Raw genomic sequence first — 24,222 nt, forward strand, 5'->3', positions numbered from 1 at the left:
AATCAAGGAAATAGAAATATAGTTTCAATTGAAATAGAAATTCTTTCTTTAATTAAATTTGATTGTAACCTTTAATAATAACCTTTTAAAATGGGTTAAATAGCAATTCAAATATTCCTGCTGAAACAAAGACATCCAAACTAGTATGAGCCAGTTTTTTAATTTGATCAAATTACTACCTAAAAACTGCTTAGGCTTTTCCTGGAAATTCCAGATCATCAAGCTCAAGAATGGTGCAGTGAGAACTCGATGGCCATGTAAACTGGATTGCCTAATAGACAAGGTGTAACACAACTCTATAAACTGAATGTCATACAAAGGTTTTTATGCTACGAAACTAGTAGTGTCAATAGTTGTCACACCTTAATGTCGTGGCGCTGAGCAGACAACTACTAAATCTGAACATTTTAGACTGAACCTGGTAGGATGTCATGAGAGTGAATGAGCCAGTATAGCTAATGCCATTGTAGTGAAGGCGTATACTCCACATGTAGAGACCATTCCTTGTTTGTTGGTTATGGCATCTACAAATACACCAAGTTGTCAGTTATTGCCAACACAGCAAGCGGATGAAACCAGAGTAGTTTCCTAAGAACAAATCAACAGCATGTGCTCAACTATGATCATCAACAGAATATGTATGTTTGTTCTCATATATTTCTTATCTAAATTCCTATTATTTCTAGAAATCTCCAAGACAAGTCTTTCTATGGCTTGCATTGTTTTACACAAAGTATGAAAATGATGAAATCGACGTGAAGCACCATATTGGAGAATGAAACAGTAGATTTGTAGCATGTGTAACATTTATGTATAACTTTCTATTGGCCATTAATAATCATGTTCTTCATTACATGCCAAAAAACCAGGTCTATATGATATACAAAAAGGAATATCAATTACTGTCATCTATATGATAGAACTGAGAAATATATATCAACATCATTGATCAGATGACAATGCATAAATTTAAAAAAAAACAACAGCGCTGTCTTTTTGTATATGGAACATCTGCATTGCCACAACATCATTCATTAGCAGCATAACAACAAACCCTACAGACACTGTCTACATTGTTTGAGATGAAATAATAGTATAGCATGATTTCATGTTTTATTTAATAGCTTTTCAACCAGAACTGTAATAATTGGAGTTGTGAGCTCATGAAGAGACTGTGTCCTAATAATATCAGCAGGATGCCCATTTATACAATCATGTGGTTACTAAATAAGTGAACAGTCTGTGGTATGAAGCAGAAAGTTCAATCACTGAGGAGTCCAAAATACTGACATCCTTATAATAATATTACCAATAACCAGGAATACTAGCTATAACCACAATTAATAACAACTAATAGACATCATAACTTGTGACTCCATAAATATTATTCCTTATCACTACTTGCTACAAACAACAGTATAAGGGTGGCACCAGAGACCTAGATAGGTCAGAGTTGTGACAACTAGTGGTGCTATTAAAGAAATCTCTCCGTTTGGTTTCCAGGTTGCAAACATATCACTAACAATTATTTTCAGCTAGCTCCAAAACATGAACATAAACATTTTTTTGATTCTAATATGTATAATAAAAGGAGCAGACAACTCCTTATCAGTGCACGACATTCCTGCAGTACATTGCAAGAATGTTTCAAGATTAATATTGATAAAACTGGATTGCAGCTAAAATGCTCAGATCAAGTGAATGGGTGATTATGATGTCTACAAAGAAATCGACTGTGTAGAGACACGTAATGCTGCAGCTTGAAAGCAATAGCCGATGTCAACTATTGCAAGTTTACAACTGAAGACCACAATGGAAAAGCCAGTGATGTCACACTTTTGCAGTTTCGAGAAAATCAGTTTTTAAGATTTGAGACTGGATCACGCAATGAAAATACAGCTTATGACAAATATATGTAGGTTTATGGACAGATACATAGTTTGGTGCTTATAAAATAACATTTTTACCTCAGAATATTGGTTTTTTGTAATTCAGTGGTCAAAAATGAACATGCATGTTGGCAACGGACATCACCTATTTTTCCATTTGAATGCACTAAAAAGGTTTTGCTCAATTAAACATTATATTTTTTCCACTTCAAACTATATTTAGCTATAACATAAGTACTGTAACACATCCAGTAATTAATAACAGTTTAAAGTTTCACTACAATGTCTAAATTTCATCACTATCTGCTGTCACAACATCACTGGTTGTAAAATTATCAAAATATGGTTGATTCTCTAGTTTGCAAAGTTGTTTAAGGACTCGCCAATTTTGGTATTTACCTTTGCTGAATGGCAATCGACTGATGGTAATGATACATGTAGTTGATTGAATTTAATGAGAAAGCTCAGGTTTTTAATAGCACTCTCGATGTAACTGCCATTTCACGTTTCTCTATAAAATTCCATGAGCTTGCTTTTCGTATTCGCAGCTTTCACTTGACGTATAGACCTAGTTTTCATTGGGCAAGTTGCCTGGTACATCTGTTTAAGATATTCCGTGTTATTAAAGAACTTTGAGCTGTTAAGATAAATTGTATTAAAGGGTTTAGGATGTTTGCGAGCAACTCAAAACAATTTTCCCGATTAGACGGTAGATCTACATCGGACTTGCAACTCACTGCAGTCATGTCTCAATCACATTCTATGTAAGAATGTTCACACATTGAATAGCTTATTGTGATTTTGTTAAAAAGGTTTTCTCATGCACAAGCCAATGAAAATAGTGAATGAGTGAGTAGTTTGTGTTCTGTCCAGCGTATCCATCACAGAACGAATCTAACTGCACTACTTCGGGACCTATGTGACTTTCAATGGGGCCTTCTTCTCTCTACTTTACACACAGTTATTAGCAAAGATAAATATTCGTTTTGTATTATTTGTAGCGTAAAATTGACTAAAATCAGTAAACAACTTCTGCCTGTCATCTGCTCGCAATTACAAAGCATGTTTACCGTTTGCATAAGCAATTTCCTCCTGTTGTGTGGCTAGAAACCTTTAGCTTTTTAGCTTGCTTTTGTGCACTACCATCTTTTCTTTGTTTTCTATGCTTTTCAGTTTATTCTGAAGACTCGATCTATCCCCAGATGCCATCATTATTAATAATAATTTAACGAACGAGCACACGTTACACATCGATCGTTTCTGCTAGCTAAGCAACATTAAACAATGCAAGACCGCGTTAATGAGCAACACTCTCTTTGATGGGTTAGCTATTGAACTTAGCCGATTTTTCCATATTACGGCTAGGACATCTCCTGTTTTTTTCATTTGAGCATAAAATTTAAACACAGTTTTTCCTAGGATAACACTGGTTTTTCACGTTAACTTACAACGTGTTTCACACGTTATTAAGTAGTGGAGATGTGGCAATTCATAGAAAATACAACATCGTATAAGAAACACTTACCTTTTTGATGTGGAAATTTAGTAGGTGAGAAATGCGTTTTTCCAGTGGCTCCAAGAAACAAACAAACTCCAAATTTTTAATTCACCATACAATTCTACAGTGCCAAAACTACAGATACATAGCAATAACTCCAAAAAAACCAAAATGTGACATCACAGGTTTTTCCATTGTGGTCTTCAACTAGTGACATCATTTTGCACATAATCTTATTCTGAGCATTTTAACTGCGATCAATTTTTATCCATTTTAATCTTGAAACCTACTGGAAGTCAGATGACCTCAAACATTAAAAATAACTGCAAATACATGTAATAGAAAAATTCTGTCAAAGATACTTTCTGATAAAATCTGTTAAAATTTTGGGTAAGTTCATCTTTAAATATTGTAAACATTTTATCTTCTACTTTAGTAATATTATTTTAAGGACTGAAAACAGTTTATTGTTAGTTATTTTGAAATTGAAAATTGTGCTGTATTGCCAACTATCGTTTTACAATGCTTTCCTTTGACATACACTCAGTACACACGAAGTACCAGTACCACCCCCGACTCCCCTAAAGGATCTCAACTATGTGTCTCAGAGAAATTACCTGCGCTTAGTAATATCAGGTTACGAGCAACCACAATTATAAACAGAAAGAAGTGAAAATTTAAAGGTGAAATGTGAGCAGAAACCGTTGTCTGAATTCCACTGAAACCAATCGATAGACTGAAGAGAGAGAGAGAGAGAGCCGTGAAATCACGTGGGATACAGCTATATTTAGATGTAGATAAAGCACTTGCAGAGCAAACCAAATTTGAGCACCTGCAGTAGCTTGTCACAATGCAGTTTCAAATGCATGTTGCAGTATGAAAGTACCTGTATTACGGTGTTCTTATTCTACAATATATGCAAACGCTAATCTATAATAGCACCAAGTCACCTGTTTGAACTTGTCATGCAGACACTTACAGATGCCAATAGGTAAGTCATTACAGGATGCATCTATCAGAACACAAACTAGAACCATACTTTCTTGTTTACAATTACATGAAAAAGCTCACACATCTCAGAGTAATAATAAATTAAAATTTTTTCATCAGGTTATTAAAGACAAATTCAATTCCATTAAAACTTCTACACCGGTTCAAGCTTTCCTATGGGTTTGGTTTTGTTTGTTGTATTCTGCTTTAGAAGTCTTTGAACATTTATTTTGGCCAAGTAAGCAAACCCAAACCATAGCAGGCAAAGTTGCAAAGTGAAACAACCTCGAGCATCGGCTTACATTAATGTGAAGTTGAATCATTGCTCTTGTGATTGGTCAATACACAACAGTTAACATCTAAGTCTATAATTTGTAGACCCAAGGCTAGAAATACCTCAACAGTATCATAATGCTGTGCTAATATATGAACATGTCCGAAGCTCGGGGAAAACATGTCGTTTTTGATGGCTGACTGAGTTTAATGAGATGGTTGGAAAGTTTGATGCAAACACGAACTCCAATAAACATCTAAACATGGAGTAAGTAATGCCCGAGTATGATGCTGCGGGCCTGAACTGAACAATTATTCAAATATTGGTACAACAAGCACTGACATCAGTTTGGTGAACTATAGTAAAATATCACAAAATGACTTATTTGCTCATTTTTAATAATAGTTTTGATGAGAGAGAAGGCAATTCTTAATTTAGAGCTTCATATTTAGTAGCGGACCATTGTTAGTAATATATTTGTACACATTCTACAATACTACTATTTTACAGTTTGAGACTGCTGAGGACCAACACGAGCAAACTTTGATGAGGAAGAAAACTTTACTTTTCTAATGTTTATGATTGTATTTGTGTTTCTGAACAAACACTGTCAAGTCTTTTGTTCTCTCTACAGTAACTAGGGGCAGAAATTATACAATTTATTTTCTAACTAGTTAGCACTGGCTACCAACTAATGCTGGCAATTCATATCATATATGGATATGCTCTAATCACAATTCATACCATATAAGGATATGCTCTAATCACAATTCATACCATATAAGGATATGCTCTAATAACAATTCATACCATATAAAGATATGCTCTAATCACAATCCATTCCATATAAAGATATGCTACAATCACAATTCATATCATATAAGGATATGCTCTAATAACAATTCATACCATATAAGGATATGCTCTAGCAACAATTCATACCATATAAGGATATGCTCTAATCACAATTAATACCATATAAGAATATGCTCTAATAACAATTCATACCATATAAGGATATGCTCTAATAACAATTCATACCATATAAGGATATGCTCTTATCACAATTCATACCATATAAGGATATGCTCTAATAACAATTGGTACCATATAAGGATATGCTCTAATCACAATTCATACCATATAAGGACATGCTCTGATAACAATTCATATCATATAAGGATATGCTCTAATAACAATTCATACCATATAAGGATATGTTCTAATCACAATTCATACCATATAAGGATATGCTCTAAAAACAATTCATACCATATAAGGATATGCTGTAATAACAATTCAAACTATATAAAGATATGATCTGTTGATTTCTAATCATAGGTGAAAAACAATTGAATATAGAGTTTCATCACAATGGAACAGTCTCCCAATAAACTTACATAATATTTCAATACTTGGTAACTTAAAGAGATGTCAAGAGCCACTTGTTAAACCTAAATTAATCAAAACCAGCCTACTTTTTTATTGTAATTAGATAGTGAACGTTATTTTCATTACCAAGTTATACCAACTTCTGTAGACCCAGCATGTTGACTAGCTGCAGTGCTACTGAGCATATGGGCCTCATCATACCTTGCTTACATGTATGTAAAGTTAAACTTTCATTTTCTTTTTTTATTTAATTAATACCTATTTTAATATAGATTATATATATATTTATTATATATATTTTATATACATTATATATAGATACATGTCGTTTTAAATAAATTAAGCTAAAAAAGTAAACTTTAAAGGTTGACTTGCAACAAATTTCACATTACAGTTATTTGCTATTAAAAGATTCACCATGTCTTACTCTGCTGTGTTGGTGGTGCAAAATATGTGAAAATCTGATTACAAGCTCTTAAAAGCTCAAAAACGAACAGTTAATCGCTGCCATTACGAAACTGCCGTAGTTAGATGGGTCCTGATGGTGATAATTTTGGGAGAACCAAAAATTGGGAATGAGTCTGCTAGCAATAAACAAAAGTCAAAGAAGAGTGGGATACCAAACTTCATCGGCAGAAGGAAAGTTATCAGTTTGTTTGAATTGCTAGATTTAATGCACAAACATTAGGAAACCATTAGGACAATGGATGATCTTATGGGCAGTATTGATGACAGGTGCATGAGTAATTTCATAAATAATTTCAGCAGTTGCCAGAAACAGGCCTCTTTGCGGGTATTTCTCCAAATAGAAGCTTCAAAAAGCATCTATAGGAGTTAAGAGGCCTCGCCATACGGCAATTTCATCTTGCAATTGCAATCCTGGACCAAATTGCAGCCGTATCCCAGGATTCTACTGTAGCACCACCATGGACTATTTTATATTGGGGTAGTATCCTGGCAGTCCAGTGCATGGTGGGAGATCACCATGTGTAACAGCTATGTGCACAATTATTCCACAATGCTGCAGGGTGGTTGAACGATGAAGTTAGTAGTGTACCTGAGTGGAACACTGAATATCTGAGTTCAATTCCTGTGCAGTGTATTATTTATTCCTAACCTCTAAGCCTGGCTTCAAACAGACAAACAGACAGGGCTTTTATCATAATAAATATTATGTACTACAGCTAGTCTTATTCATACCTAGAATTGTCCTAACACACAGTTGTCATTCCTACCATACAATCAACCAGCTACTCATGAGGTACTATTTAAAAATTACATTGTACTCTATGAAGAGGTCAACTGCTATGAGTAATATTCAGTTTGTATTACAGACTGCATTTTGCTATTCCTGCTGTGGTAGTTAGTATTAATTTTTTACAATAAAATTCTTTTGATTTGATTAGTTATTTATACCCAAATCCTCAAAAAACTGATTAGTACAAAAATATTAAGTATAAATAACCTCAAAAGCAAACAATGGGAATAGTTTAGTTTATTGGATTATGTACCTATTTTGCACTTTCACATAACAATCAAACAGAACTTATAAAGGCTGGGTACATATAACCTTCTGTCTGTTCAAGGAATAACAACTCCTATAAGAGAGAACTTCACTGAATAGAAACACAGTGATTATTATCATGACTATGTATAAGTGACAATGTTTAATAGTTTTATCAGTTTCATTTTCCCACTCAAAGTATTATAAATAAACTTACCTAAAGTTTTAGTAGATTTTATCAGAAAGTATCAGCATTTTTCTATCAATTGAGATCGTATTTGATGTTTGAGATAATCCGACTAATACATGTAGGTCGTTTCATGATTAAAATCAAAAAAACTTCAGCCGTGGTCGAAATGCTCAGAAGAAAAATATGTGCGAAATGATGTCACTAGTTGCTATCATTGCTATAGTTGATATCAGTTATTGTGTTCAAGTTGCAGAGTGACTCGTCCCTATTCTGTGGACACGCCTATTCTATTAATGACACGTCTCTATTCATCATAATCATTCTATCATAATCACACCTTCGCTCGATCTGAACATTTTAACCACAATCAAGTTTTGTCCATTTTATCTTAAAACATTCTGATAGTCAGATCGCCTCAAACATTAAAAACAATCATATATGATACTAGCTGCATTACCCATCTACAGGAATAGATTCACGTGCAGCATAAGGTTTATTGAGAGTTGTCTTTCATACTGTAAAACAACTCCAAATATGCAGTTACATCTCCCTCTCTCCATCTCTCCCTCCCTCTTTCTCTCCCTCTCTCTCTCCCCCCCCCCCCCTCCTCCTCGCTCTCCCTCTCTCTCTCCTTCTCTCCCTCTCTCCGTCTCTCCCTCTCTCCCCTCTCTCTCTCTCTCCCTCCCTCTTCCCCCTCTCCTTCTCTCCCTCTTTCTCTCCCTCTCTCTCTCCCCCCCTCTCCTCGCTCTCCCTCTCTTTCCCCTTCTCTCCCTCTCCCCCTCTCTCTCTTCTCCCTCTCCTCCTCGCTCTCCCTCTCTCTCTCTCTCCCTTTCTCTCCCTCTCTCTCTCCCTTAGTTCAACGCAACACATGCGGATAGACAAAATTTTTGGTTTGTCTGTCGGGCGTATGAAGAAACAGTTTTCAGCGTGTGCCTACTTTTGAGCAGGCGACGTATAGCTGGTCATGGCTGATGCAGGGTGACAGTAATTCGATAGCAGCTGCTCTCTTTCTTTTCACAATAGCGTATCACAACGCTCTGAGTACTCGTGAAAGTTCTGTAATAGTAAGTTACAGTAGGCCTACTCGTAGCTGGAAAAAAATTAGTAACTCGGCTGCTGAAGGAAATGAACATGACCCACTATCACGAACATCGGCAAATCCAACGTTATTGAGTAGTGGAGATGTGGCAATTCATAGAAAATACAACATCGTATAAGAAACACTTACCTTTTTGATGTGGAAATTTAGTAGGTGAGAAATGCGTTTTTCCAGTGGCTCCAAGAAACAAACGTTTACGTGACCTTCTCGGTACACGTTGGCAGTAAATATTAATTGCATGTAAATAACTACTCGTTAATTTATTTTATTTAATGAATAGTACATTTGTATAGCTGTATAGACACCTTTGTATAGGCCGCAGAACTCAGGAAAGGTGCTTTTAAACATGGCAGAAAATTTGCCGTTTAAAAAGCGTGCTAACCGGGGATTTTGGTTAATGCGCTCGAGCGGTGAAAGAAAAACAACAGAATCGCCACACCTTTATATAAGCCGCTTAGCTCAAATCGTCAGAGAAAAGTAGCGGCTAATAGTCCATATTACGAAATTACGATATTACGATAATTAATACTCATATTAATTCGGTTGGCTTCGTTCGACCGGATGGAAAAAGAAAAACCGCTCTATAATTTATTTACCGTTACTACACATATTACCTGATTCAGTTTGCTTCGTACAACCGAAATTCGTACGACGATAAAAGGAAAGACCGCTCTATAAGGCGGACAACCAATCAGATAGACAACGATTGCCGTTTATATAGTAAATAGAGAACAGCGTTTTTCTAGTGGTTGCAAGAAACAAATGTTCACATGACCTTTCCGGTACACGTTGGCAGTAAATATTAATTAGATGTAATTTACTACTCATTAATTTATTTAAAGAGTAGTAAATTTTATTTAATTCACTACTAATATTTACTACTAATTTAATTTTACTACTTACTCATATTAATTAAGTTTGCTTTGTACGATCGAATCTGTTACAATCTTGCCACAATCAATACTCATAGAGGATCTATTCTTCAGCCCTGAACCCTTGTATATAGTACATATCAATCAATTTATCTTTGTATAAGCTATCCTGCATTACTTATTTGAAGTCATCCTCTCATGTAAATTTTCTTTTAACTTTTACACAAATAATCTCAAACTAAATATGAATTGTTCACTACTATCTTGCATTCAGGATTCTTCTACAGTTTCCGCTTTATTGGATAATATGCCTGCAAATAGAGGCTTTTTGTTATTTTGTTATCAGCAAAATAAAAGATTACTAACTAACTAACGATCGAATCGAAAAAAAAGACCGCCATATAATTTATTTATACTGCTCCTATTTGGGAGTTATCGGTGACTCAATATACCGAGAAGACAACTCATACTATTAGCATATCAGTATTTATCGTCCATCCCTACGATGAATAGCAGGTTACGTATTATAATAGAGGCGTGTACTAACCGGAGATTCCCGTTAATGTGCCCTAGCGGTGAAAAAAACCACAGAATAGACACACCCTTATATAAAAGTAGTGGCTAATAGTCGAAAAAGTACGGTACTCTATAAAGCGGACAGACAGATACACAGATAGATAGATAGATAGACAGACAGACAATGATTGCCGTTTATATAGTAGATAAAAGTACAGATACTTTCTGATAAATTCTTGTCAAGTTCATCTTGAAATGAATGCTATAATAATTGACAATAATAGGAAATACATCCTACCTGTATCCCCTCCGAGGGTATCCCAGTGCTTTGACCTCTCCACAGCATCAGTCCACCGCTTAAACCTCTTATCTCTCTCTGAACAACCAATGGAAAGAGATAACAGCACGTATGACGCAAATGAATTTAAGCAATGCACTACTTTCACTCAGCCAAGAGTAGAAAGTATGTACACCTGGTGCACAGGCTAGGAAGCCAACATACTAGGTGTTCACAACAACAATAGACTCGGTCTTGTATAAAATGTGATGAGCTGCTCAGGGAGTCTGATTTCAGAGAATAGATACCTTTGGAGAAATAACAATAATTGTAAAACTACATGTATATGGAACATGCTTATTTTAAATCATCCTTACAAGTTTGAGGATCTGTCATGGTTTGTGTCCTCATCTTTTGCGTCACAATTACAAGTTTTCAACTCATTTCAACTTTCGTGAACAAATTGCATAAAAGCTCTAAAATTTATTTTCAAAATTTCATTGCAGCTTTAACGATGCTCCACCTAATAACCATATCCTTAATAAAGAAAGGTATTTTAAACGCAATGTCTAACCAATTATTTGATTGACAACTGTTGTCCTTTTTATGATCTTTGCATGAATTTGTCTTTTTTATTTCTAATGAAATTATTGCCCATGGAGTAATAAAAAAGCAAGGATAACTCCAACTCTGCCCACACTACTGAGTTTGCTGGGCGAGAAGAGCAATTACCTGGCTGAGGTCAGATTACAAGAAATGCAAGTGGCTCCACTATATTTAAGAAAGAAGTGGTGCATACCCTTGCTCTCTGCTATAAGGCAGTTTGTGAAACCTACATGTCATGCTTCACCCGTATACATGATTGCCAAAATGAGTTTCTGGTTCTCGAAAGAAACTTTGTAACGATAGTAGCTTTTTGCAGGAGGAAGCAAGCTAACATGAATTGAGCTATGATGCACAACACTCACAGCTCACGGTGAGAGTTTCATTTATGCCAGCTCAGAAGAGGGATTACTATATACCAGCTAGTGAAGAGAGACGACTCCTCTGCGTGGGGAACTAGAGGGAACGACAACTCCTATAAGCCATCCAGTAAAAAAAATAAACTTCCAATTTTATAACTGCTCATATAAAAATGAAAAAAGCTAATGAGAACAGATTACAATCTATATACTTTTAAAAATATGGATTAATGAAATTAAAGAACAAACTAACAGATACTAACATTGAGAATGAATACAAACAATAGAAGAGGCAAGTTGTCCACAGTGATCCTAACACCTACCTTCCTCAGATATGAGAGGTTTAAAGACATCAGTAGTGATGGCAGACAAATCCTCAGGATTTAAACTCCATACTCCAATGCAGTACCCGGCAGCCATTGCTGCACCGAGTGCTGTCGTCTCTGGCATGGAAGGTCGAACTAGAATATTTAATATAAATAGACTATAATTATAAAATATGAAAATATCATTTGGATAAACAAAGGGATATTCCATTGGACATTACATACGCTGTCAGTACAGTTTGTTTACTAAAAATAACCAAACATCATCAGGCATGATTGGCTTATGTAACCACTCAAACACCAATGAAATGCCCCTTTCTAAACACCGGATCTCTCAAGCATAGGGTGGTCTAAAGGGGTGGTCACACGAGAGCCAAAACGAACTAAATGATGCAAAACAATGTCGGTGTCAGCTGTAAACTGTTCGGCCGAAGACATTTCTGGCTGAAACAAACCATTTCGGTCCTGCTCGAAATTTCGTGGCCGAACCCTTGCTCTGATGGGCTGGTTAAAATTCTAGTGAGCACGCGTCACATTTCTCTTTACGTGCGTGTGAGCAAAGTTAAAAAAGAAATGGGACAATCTTTTTATTTCGTTAAATAAACAACATGAAGCAATTTACGACAAGGCTCACCCGGACTTGTGATTGTGTTGCATAAATGTAAGATGTTGCACTCAAGTTTTGCATAAATGTAAGATAATGGTTGTGGTTTTCTTTCATGTAGAATAGAAGTGATGTGGCATACTCATCCTGATGAAGAATCGTTGACTGATTTATTTATGTAAAACCACAGTACTATGATAAATACTGTTTTTGTTTGTTATGTACTCAGCATGGAAAAACATTCCTATGTTAACAAAAATATAATTTTGTTAATGGGAAGGGTTGGCAAAATCTTTGTATTGAGTGATTTGTTTTGAGCAGCTGAACGATCTTCTGATAAATCTGCGGCGTAATTATAATTAATAATTGTTCCTCAAAGTCTTTTGTTTACAATAAAAATATTTAGCTCAAATACATAAAAACTACCAATGAAACAGTGTCCTGTATTCATGTGTACGGTATTTAGAAAGTGAAGTGACTTCGGATGCCGTGTGACATGTGACTTAGCCAAACTGAAGTAAAACAACCTCAGAACCAAACCAAACCTAAGTCGGTTTGGCCATCGTGTGACCACGGCTTAACTCGACTTTTACAGATAACAGATCAAAATTATTAGCTGTAAACAAATTCTTGAAATCAATTGCAGACAATCTAAATACACAAACATCTCACACAAAGCCGGCAAAAAGGTACACTGCCCTACTAAAAGCTTTAGATAACCTCCAACCTTTAGATGGCCTCACAGATGTCTTACCGACGGGAATCCTGACGAGGTCTGCTTGCATTTGCATGAGTAGAGAATTCTGAGTCATACCTCCGGCGACCTGGAGAGATGCCAGAGGGATGCCGCTGTCGCTATTCATAGCGTCTAAAATCTATAAATTGATTTTGTGTGGACCTTGGACATAAAACCATAATGACTAGTAGAGCTCAGTGTATCCAGAAGAAATTTACCTCTCTGGTCTGATAGCAGACGGCTTCCAGAGCTGCTCTAACGATATGTGCCTTTGTTGTGCGTGTTGACAGGCCGCATATGGTTCTACAATACAAGGAGATTAGCTCTGGTCATAGATGTCACCATGTATACCTACTACTCTGTATTTTCAGTAATATAAATAATTTAGTTTATCTACAATGATGCGTGTTTGAACTTCACCAACAGCAAGATTTATTTCTGGAGAGAGGGGACAACTTCCAATCCACCAAAAATAAGTTTACTTAGGTATTTAAGGAACTGTGGTATTTTAATGATTCATGTCCATGCTGGTCAGCCATGTTGGGCAGCCATTTTGTGCAGCCATATTGAACAGCCATCTTGTGCAGCCATATTAAACAGCTATCTAGAACAGCCATATTGAACAGCCACATTGAGCAGCCATATTGAACATCCATTATGTGCAGCCATATTGAGTAGCAATACGGAACAACCATATCTGTCAGCCAAATTGCACAGCCCTGTTGGACAGTCATGTTGGCAGCCATGCTGACTAGCTCGTGCGATGCAAATGATATTACTATTATTATAATCTAATGGAATTTTAGAAAAGGTAGAAAAGCTTATTATAAAGAAATTAATAAACGCATTGAAAGTTTAAAACTTGTTACACTGTAAAAACTTATAGTATTTTCAAGAGGGTACCGTATATCCCCACATATAAGCCTATCTTGCATATAAGCTGGCCATAGAAAACATCCCTAAAATCAGGTAAGAATTATAAGAATTTATAAGAATTCAAATGATGAATAGAAAGAATAAGATGTGGTGAACTGAAACTATCATAACAAGTTTTTCCATTGTAATATCCTAGTTTTAGGGATTTGTCACATGGTGGGAATGGATAAATTTGTATTTAGTAAGTTTACACAAAAACAATTGATTTGAGATACAAATTACTTAAACCTGAATTGAAGTACAAGCTCAGTCCTGACATGCCTTAAGCTCGTAAGTTGAGGTACGACTAGTTAGAAGTAGAACTAAGTATGTAAGTCACTCACCCCCTTGCATCAGGCTGCCAGTGTGGACAGAAGAGACCTGTGAAGGCTGGTACAAAATAACAGCCTGCTGTGCTGTCTACTGTGGCTGCTAGTGTCTCTACATTAGAACAATTCCTCTGACAATATGCATCACAAGTACTACTGTAGTATCACGAGTGCTCCTCAACTACCACAAGTCGTACTCAAGTATCTCAAGTTCTACTGAAGTACCACAAGTGCTGCTCAAGTATCACAAAAAAATTAGTCAAGTACCACAAATACCAAATACAGTCAAACTTCGACTTACGAGCTTAAGGCGTTCTGAGACTGAGCTCGTATGTTAATTTACTCGCATGTTGGTGCAATTTATTCATATATAGAACAATTAAATATATATTGATTGGTTTTCATACTCTAAAAAATGCAAATAAAACATTCAAAACAAGATATTGTACCAGAAAAAACATGTTGGTTATTGTCCTCACTTACCACATGCTTTCAAAAAGCAACAAATAAAAAATAATGCAAGGAAATGTGATTTATTAAAATGTAAAATTAAATACATACAATAGCAGCTAACGCTAGCATTTGCCAGGGAGGGAGATATAAGTTATCCTTCATTACAACAGCTGACTTTGATAAATTTGGATTTTATCAATGTCTTAAAAGACAAACTTAAAAGCAAACCTAAAAGCAAACCTAAAAGCAAACTTTCATTTTTAACTTTACGTAATTAAAATTTCTTCGGCGTTCGTAGTTTGAAGTTTCTCGCTGGTTAGCTAATTTTTCCTTGGTTTCGCTTTCACGACTAGCCAGCCGTTTTAAGATACACCTACCTAAGGACGTTTACCGTTGTCGCCCTTTCAACTTGTTGCGATTAGGACAAACACAGGTGTCGTCACAAAGGGTTAATGCACGACCACTAGTCTACTTGTCCGAATGTCTATTTTTATAGTTTTGATAGATTGCACTGGCCTTTGCACATAGCATCGTTTCAGTTATGCTGTCATCGGCCAATTGTTTATCTTTCATCCAATGCCTGAGCAGTCTCTCCATGAGTGGTCGTGAAGATCGCTGCGCCGTTTAAAAAACTCTGGTTAGTCCTTCTGCGAAATCAATGCCCTGAATATAATCCTTGTGTTTGATAATTGTGGATGTATTTCTGTCATATTGCTGAGCTAGCTCAATCACGCATACACATTTCGCATATTTTTCAATAGATTTCCGTTTAATATCAACTGTTATCATTCGCTTTTTCTTTGCATTATCTTTCATTTTACTGGCAAACTTTCGGTCAACACACAGTACTTTTAATCCATATAATTTTGCACTAAAAATTGCGCACAAAAAAAACATGGTACAAAAGTATAACCTGAGCAGTTGACAAATATAGATTGATTTTGTTCTCATAAAACACCTCCGGCATATTTGGCAACTGACTCACGTGCTCGTATCTCAAACATGGCTCGTATGTTAGTGCTGAAACTTGCTTAAAAGCTGGCTCGTATCTCATGTTTCCCATACGTTGGAGCACTCGTAAGTTGAAGTATTACTGTACCATTTTTGTTTTCAAAATAATTAGTTAAAAAGACACTAAGCTTTAGAAATGTATAGATTGCGCACATAGAGCTCAGCTGAGATGAGATAATAGGAACGTCTTTCAATCAAGAATGAACACAACAGAGGGAGAGTTGCCATAATTTTGCACACCGCTATAGGATTGAAGTTATGACTAAACATATCATGAACAGAATAAGTAGTGTTAATGAAGGGAATCTAGTCACCTGACTCAGCAGAATCGCTGATGATACCGAGATTATCCCGAAGCCAACGAATGCAAGCTCCAGCTACCGCTACAGAACCTTGCAAATGTATAAAATTACTACATGAACATTCTCATCCACATAGACTAGTCACAAAGACTTTAATGATACACTTGGAATGAACAATGCTTGTGAGCGATGATTTGGACAAGTATCACATAACTTCAAGTAAAAGTGATCAAATATATGATTATGTGATACCAAGAGTTGTCTGCTCTTGTTATAATGTTATCTGATATGAACAAATAAACAATTATCAATGTAATGGATAGTAATAAACATTTAGTCATGATATAAGTAACTGGGCAGCTACTTACAGAATGAGGTGAACAGGTCGTGAACTTCTGGCTCAGAGTTATGCATGTAGTTAAGAAAGTAACTAATAGACATTGCCTAGTAAATATTCAGATGTTAACTACTTACTAGATTATGGAATGATAACTCTAACATACAATATACTAGATTATGGAATGATAACTCTAACATACAATGCACTCGTGGGTTGTGATGTCTCTGTTATACAGATTTTCATCTTACGATGTGGAACACTATGTCTTTTTGCCCCAGCCATTCAACAGTTTTTTACCGTACGATATCAACATACCTTTCTCTCGAAATTCAAACTTGGCCGTCGGCGTGCTGAATACATTGGGAATAATGAAGATGCCAATAAGCTATTCACCGAAATCCCTCCTGCAATGCATGAGAGATATGATGCTCACTCTCCCCCTATGTTCAGCATTCTTCATGTTTAGTAAATGGTTGATATGCTTTGTACATGTATGAGTGAAACAAAAATTAGTGAGAAGTAAGCGAATGTGAAAGTTTATTGTGCATTTTAGATTTTAATATAATATTTACTATGAACATTAATTTATTATATGCATATAACCATATAACTACATATATAACTTATCCATAGGTCCTAAGTTTGACAACGCCGTTAAAGGAGGAAATAAGAAAATTATTACCATTGCAAGAAGTTACGATGGTAATAATTTTTAGGTTACTAGATTAAATATAAGTTATATATATAGCTACTAGGGTTGATTTACTATTTTCTTACTAATTTTTGACAAGTATGAAAAAAAGAAAATGACAGAAAAAATTTTTTTCTACTTCCCAGTTTGCATTAGATAATTACTATAAGTTTCCTTACTACTCTACATGAAATTGTTGCCCTAAAATGCCACCTGAATGAATTATTGTTGTACGGGAGTCCACTGTAACTATAAAAACTCTAGATATTGCCATGTGTTATACAAGAAAGTAAAACAGAGTGAAACACTGACCTCTAAAGCATACACGGGTGGAGCATCTTTTCCCAGCTTGTAGGCTACAGTAGTGAGTAAGCCCAGGTTTGCCAGCACTATTTCAGCCCCAGTATTGTATAGGAGAAAAAAACCAGTACCATAACTGTAGTAAAAAATAATAATATTTACTTTTATGCCAATGATAAATAGCAACTTGGAATTGCATTTGAGCATCAAATAGGTAGTAACAGATAGTAACAACAGGGACATTATGACAATACGATACAATACAATATGACAGATAGTAACAATAGTGACAGTATGACAATACAATATGACAGATAGTGACAACAGGGACAGTATGACAATACGATACAATACAATATGACAGATAGTAACAACAGGGACAGTATGACAATACGACACAATACAAAATGAGAAATAGTAACAATAGTGACAGTATGACAATACGATACGATACAATATGACAGATAATAACAATAGTGACAGTATGACAATACGATACAATACAATATGACAGATAGTAACAATAGTAACAGTATGACAATATGATACAATACAATATGACAGATAGTAACAATAGTGACAGTATGACAATACAATACAATGCGACAGATAGTAACAATAGTGACAGTATGACAATACAGTATGACAGATAGTAACAAAAGTGACAGTATGACAATATGATACAATACAATATGGCAGATAGTAACAATAGTGACAGTATGACAATAAAATATGACAGATAGTAACAATAGTGACAGTATGACCATACAATATGACAGATAGTAACAATAGGGAAAGTATGATGATACGATACAATACAATATGACAGATAGTAACAATAGTGACAGTATGACAATATGATACAATACAATACGACAGATAGTAACAATAGTAACAGTATGACAATACAATACAATATGACAGATAGAAACAATAGTAACAGTATGACAATACAATACAATATGACATATAGTAACAATAGTGACAGTATGACAATACGATACAATACAATATGACAGATTGTAACAATAGTGACAGTATGACAATACAATACAATATGACAGATAGTAACAATAGTGACAGTATGACAATATGATACAATGCAATACGACAGATAGTAACAATAGTAACAGTATGACAATACAATACAATATGACAGATAATAACAATAGAGACAGTATGACAATACAATATGACAGATAGTGAACAATTCTTACAATAATACCATGAACTAGTTGTAGAGATACATTGTATTATTATATTCACCGAATGCTTGGCTACCAATCTACACTAAGAATGTGAAGAACAGGTCATGAACTTTTATAACTTCTCTACAAAATGTGAATTTTCACGGAGTCAGCAATTTTGGCTCCACAGTAAAAATTGTGCACATAGGGTAATGGTTCCACCCAACTAAAGGTGAGACGATTCTCGCATCATGTGTTAAGCGAGTAGCCATCTGGGGGCCTCAAACAGGGAGTCGCAACTCCCTGTTAGCTCTTTGTTCATCAGCAAACACTCTGAATGATGAGGCAACAACTCCAATCTTAATCTATCATTGTTGGAAAATTGTCATAGAGAGCAAACTGAAATTGTATTTGAGCATCAAATAGGAAGGATCAAAGACTTTGCTACCTATTTAATAAGTCGTAATATTAATAATCGTAATAATGAACATAGTTTTAACAATTTAAAGTAAATATTTAAAAACAGAAAAATTATTTATGCAATGATTTAACAATGATTTTCACTCATAGCTCATTGCAGAAGTCTGTTCAAAACATGATTTGTTATAAATCCGCAAATATTTTTCCTATTAAATTTTAAAAATATTCTAATGATTGACAGTATGACAATATGATACAATACAATATGACAGATAGTAACGATAGTAACAGTACGACAATACGATACAATATGACAAATAGTAACACGAGTGGCAGTACGACAATATGATACAACACAATATGACAGATAGTAACAGTATGACAATACGATACAATAAAATATGACAGATAGTAACAATAGTGACAGTATGACAATATGATATGACAGATAATAACAATAGTGACAGTATGACAATACAATATGACATGCAGATAGTAACAATAGTGACAGTATGACAATATGATATGACAGATAATAACAATAGTGACAGTATGACAATACAATATGACATGCAGATAGTAACAATAGTGACAGTATGACAATACGATACAATACAATATGACAGATAGCAACAATAGTGACAGTATGGCAATACGGTACAATATGCAGAATTATATTACAATATGCTCATTGCAGAAGGCTGTTCAAAACGTGATTTGTTATAAAACCGCAAATATTTTTCCTATTATGATTTAAAAAGATTCTAATGATTGGGTACAGTTGTGTATTCTAGCAAAACCTGTAAAATAAAAAAACACAGCATAAACACTTCTCAACTTCTCTTTTTACTAATTGTATCATAAAAAATTAAATACAGTAAGATGTGACCGATAGTTAAATGTTTGGTCAAAGTCTGAAAATTTTGAATTTTCTGCTCAAATCCCAATTTGGTAAAGATTAGAAGCATTTGCACGTCACATTATGACTGTAAACACTACAGTCATGACTGTGATAAGGGGAGGCATCATGCTCCCCTTCCCACCCCCCCCCCCCCCTTACCCCTGTCATGACTGTAGTATTTATAGTCATGACTGTGAGAAGGGCAGCAGAGTTTAGACCAGCAGCAGGTCTTCTTGTTTCTTCAATTTAGAACAAGAGGAATAGTAAAGCTATTCAAGCACCTCCCCTCTTCCCTCTAAATATGCCTCTTCTGTCCAATTAGCTTTACAGTGCACCCTCCGGATATTATGTTGATCCATTCCAGCATTGGCACTGTATGGTGAAAAAATCGTATGTACGGGTATAGAAACCATTGTCATTATACAATGCAAATATTCCCTGGTAAAAATCATCAAAATCTTATGAAAATGTTGTACATATTGAGAGCTACTAACAAAATAGTATGTTAACTCGAGTAACTATAATTACCTACAGTAACTGTTTTGTGTTTAGTGGTTATGATCTGAAATAAAATGCATCATTATAATGTGTGTACCATATGCAGTACATACGGTAAGGAGTTCTTACCTTCAAGACGCACGTACGTATAAAATAAACATTGAGTTCACTTGAAATAAATTTAGCTTACTAAACACCCTTGAAGCTAAGTTTAAGTATGTATTTTTTAACTATTTCACAGTATCTCAAAGTTTTTTGTCACTGAAAGTTTATCACACAGCAGTTTCTGTCTACACTTCCACTATAACTTTTAGCAAATCTGGTTAAAACATTTTCAACCTAATTCAGCCAAAAAGGTCGAGCGATGCAGTTATCAAAAGTGGCCTCTCGCACACTTGACCATTTAATGGCCATCCAAAAGAAAAATGAAATTATATTTACTATACAGTACGTATATACCTTTGCAGTAATGTGACTTGAGCCGGTACATGTAGCAAGTAGAGCAGAGAGAATGCAAAAGTGTATCAATGCTTATTATGTTACTGCACACTTAAAATAAATTTAATACGCAACGTAATGGAATTTTCTGGCAAGCTAAACTAGCCCTGTCTAAGAGATTGCAACTTCAATTTTTGAGGTAAAAACCTCACCATGTTCAACTTCGTAAGATGAAAAAATTGTATATCAGGGTAATTGTATCTTGAGGGTGCACTGTATATATGTACAATAACTAGCTGTGCTACCCGGCGTTGCCCGGTATTAAAAATCAGCTTGTAAACAACGAGAGGTAATGAGAACTGCCTGCCACTTGCTATTAGCCTGGCACATCACCAATGGATAATTTGAGTAAGCTTACTAATAAAACCTACCGCTTCTCGTGACGCTACGCCATTGTGTTGCATTGTGACGGAAAGCGGTGACGTATTTGCTCATATTTAACGACATATATTGCCTAGCAAAATCTATCAATCTTGTGTAGCTTAATTAGTTAGGAGTCGGACCTTTGAACAGAAGTTCCAAGATCAAACCTTCCGCGGTATGAATTCGTTATTCCAAGATTTCAATAGCTATAGATGGACAATCACAATGAAAAACGAATTCACTCACGACCAAATATTGAGAAACATACATATTGCTATCATATTTGAAACGTCATATTGTTTCCATTTGTCAAAGGTGAAACTTTGGTATATATGCTAAAATTTGATGTTCGGCAAATGGAAATAATATATTTAATTCTTTTACATATGCACTTACATTGAGGCAGTAAATGAGTTTATGATAATGGGACATCTCCGTCTCAGTCAACCCTTGCCGTTGGAGAAATTCAACTCAGATTCAGAGACTGCAATAACGGTAGGCTATAGCCTACACAAAATCACAAATTATTGAACAATAAATGCACAAAGCCAAACACGTATACTTGCATAATGTTAAAACATTTTCAAAAATGAAATAAAAACATAATCACCAAAGAGTTTCGCTTTATTACTGACCATTGACATAATGTAGTAGGCCTACCAGGTGCATCATGAAGAGATCGTTTGGCAATATTTGAGAGCGTTGTTCATTTTTGTTGAAATATGCTTGTCAAACGTAATATAAAAAACCACTACCAGCATTAGGAGATCCTCACTATTTATCGTGGCGCCAAAAACCATCAGTATACGAGAAAGACAACAAGTCGCAATGAAGATTTGAAACCGTAAACCATAGTCACAAAATCAGAAACAGATTCAAATTACCTAGTGCCATAAACCACAACAAACTCAACAGTAACCTGCTAAATTCATTTAATAACCTCTGCACTCATTTAAGAACTCTTCCTTCGCAATCTTTTAAAACAAAACTCAAACTACACCTACTATCCTCTGACCAATAATACCATTCACCATATACCCTTACCTATTTTAACCATTTTATATTACACTTTGTTTTCATGACTAGCAAACTGTTGTCATATATTTGTATACTATTTTCACTGAGCTATTATTTGTCCACTTTTTGTTTAAACAATACTCATATCAATCCTCAAGCTTGCGTTCTACATATTTTATGCGTTCAGTTCTAATATTATTATACTAGTTAGACTATTCACTAGATTTTTAGTTAGACTATAGTTTCTTTGCGATCCTTTTTATTTTTTTGTTGTACACCACTTTTTAGTTAGTTTACCTGCTGTGGTACCTTGTGGAAAACATATTGTAAAATATGACTATTGATTACCACAATAAAGATTGCTCATATATAAGATTTTTACTTTCTTCGATTAACTCGAAAACCCTTAAACGGTTGCAAGATAATTGCACAGGTTTTAGGCGTCGGAAGGGACGCCCCTGTTAGTGACTTTTTGAGTCGCTCAGTAGCAAAAGCGCTACTGCCAAGTTCACTAAAATAGTTACAGTACTTTTTGTCATAGTGCACAAATATACGGCTGCTCATACGCGTGTCCCAGCTTGACTTAAAAACTTGGTTTATATTTTCCATTTAGCGATTTTCTTATTATTACTTTTCGGTACAAATTATCGTGTAGACAAGCGGGAATCACTTTGTGATGGAAACATGCATTACCATCTCCTTTTTGGTTATTGTCATTAGAGTTGTGTTCTCTTGTGTTATTTTATATAGTCACGCCCCTAGAGGAGGTTGGCCCTAGCCACCTCATTTGCATATCTGGTTGTACTTAAGGCCGTGTTTCGGCCTAGTAAGTTCGTTCAATACATGCTTTGCATTTGGACCCACACTCTTCTGTTACTTTGCGCAATAACAGAATCACACTGAGCACTTACGTACTCCAAGCCTCAGTCTACGGACGGTGCTTTGGGAGTAGGGTTATAGAAACACTGTCGACCCCGTCGACCTCAGGTCGACCCTGTCGAACGAGCATAATATCCCCCAGGGAGCAATTCCTGGTGTAAGGTGGTTGTAATAGGCCGGTGGTGTAAGTCGACCCAGTCGCCTCCGCGTGTTGGTCTACGGGCAACCCTTACACGGCCCCCTGTGGAAAGTGAATGCAGACCGGTAGAGTAAGCCGACCCAGGTCGCCTCTACGTGTTGGTCGCAGGATTCAACACACTGGTGGCAGCAGTGGGATTGAACTGCGGTAATTAGGACTTATAAGACGAACCTAGTAACCATGCCAAACAGCCGACGGAATGCTACCAGAGATCTGGCTGAGGCAGAGTTACAGCAGGTCGACCAGATTGGTCAACTGACAGAGGCTATCACTAGAGCCTTACAGATACCCAGAGGGGGAGCCAGCTTCAAGCCTCCGAAGTTCGATGGGAGTGAGGATGTAGAGTTATTCATCTCCCAGTTCGAATAGGTTGCGGAAGCAAATGAGTGGAGTGAGAAGGCCACGCTCCTCCACCTGCGGGAGACCCTGAAGGAGGGAGCCAGAGGTTGCAGTCGAGGGGACTCACCTGCCTCCATCTTCTCGGCTTTACGCATGAAGTACGGGCTCTCCCCGAGAGAGGCTAGGAGTAGACTCCACCTAAAAAGGGAACCCAAGACGAACCTCCAAGAACATGCCACAGAGATGGAGCGTCTGGTGAAAATAGCATACGCTGACCTCCCAGAATCCTACCAGTCCAGTATGGCCATGGATGCGTTTTCTCTGACACTGGGAAATACGCCCCTCCAACGCCACCTGTTGGCAATGAAGGCACAGAGCTTGGAGGAAGCAGTGCAGGCGGGGAACGAGTTCCTGCAAATTCAGCGCACTCTTCCTCGGCCTGGTGCGCGAC

The 24,222-nt window shown here is 36.0% G+C and overlaps 1 protein-coding gene across 1 annotated transcript; it reads right to left on the reverse strand.

Moving 5' to 3' along the window:
* Positions 1-429: 429 nt before the first annotated feature.
* On the reverse strand, positions 430-23,614 carry LOC137388223 (glycerol kinase-like). Its single transcript, XM_068074726.1, has 9 exons — positions 23,604-23,614; positions 17,467-17,606; positions 16,152-16,214; positions 14,389-14,485; positions 13,348-13,432; positions 13,148-13,268; positions 11,787-11,924; positions 10,523-10,600; positions 430-524 (listed from the first exon to the last, which is right to left on the reverse strand). The coding sequence occupies exons 1-9, from the start codon at positions 23,612-23,614 to the stop codon at positions 430-432; spliced, it is 828 nt and encodes a 275-aa protein (XP_067930827.1).
* Positions 23,615-24,222: the final 608 nt, after the last annotated feature.

This window comes from Watersipora subatra, chromosome 2 (assembly GCF_963576615.1).
Source record: "Watersipora subatra chromosome 2, tzWatSuba1.1, whole genome shotgun sequence".
Taxonomy (NCBI): domain Eukaryota; kingdom Metazoa; phylum Bryozoa; class Gymnolaemata; order Cheilostomatida; family Watersiporidae; genus Watersipora; species Watersipora subatra.

Excerpts from the sequence above, each read along its gene's own strand:
- LOC137388223 (XM_068074726.1), bottom strand. Across the intron at positions 13,433-14,388 it reads TGGCAGCCTGATGCAAGGGG|AACCATATGCGGCCTGTCAA; the intron begins GTGAGTGACTTA and ends CTTGTATTGTAG. Across the intron at positions 10,601-11,786 it reads ACCTCTCATATCTGAGGAAG|AGAGAGATAAGAGGTTTAAG; the intron begins GTAGGTGTTAGG and ends TTGGTTGTTCAG.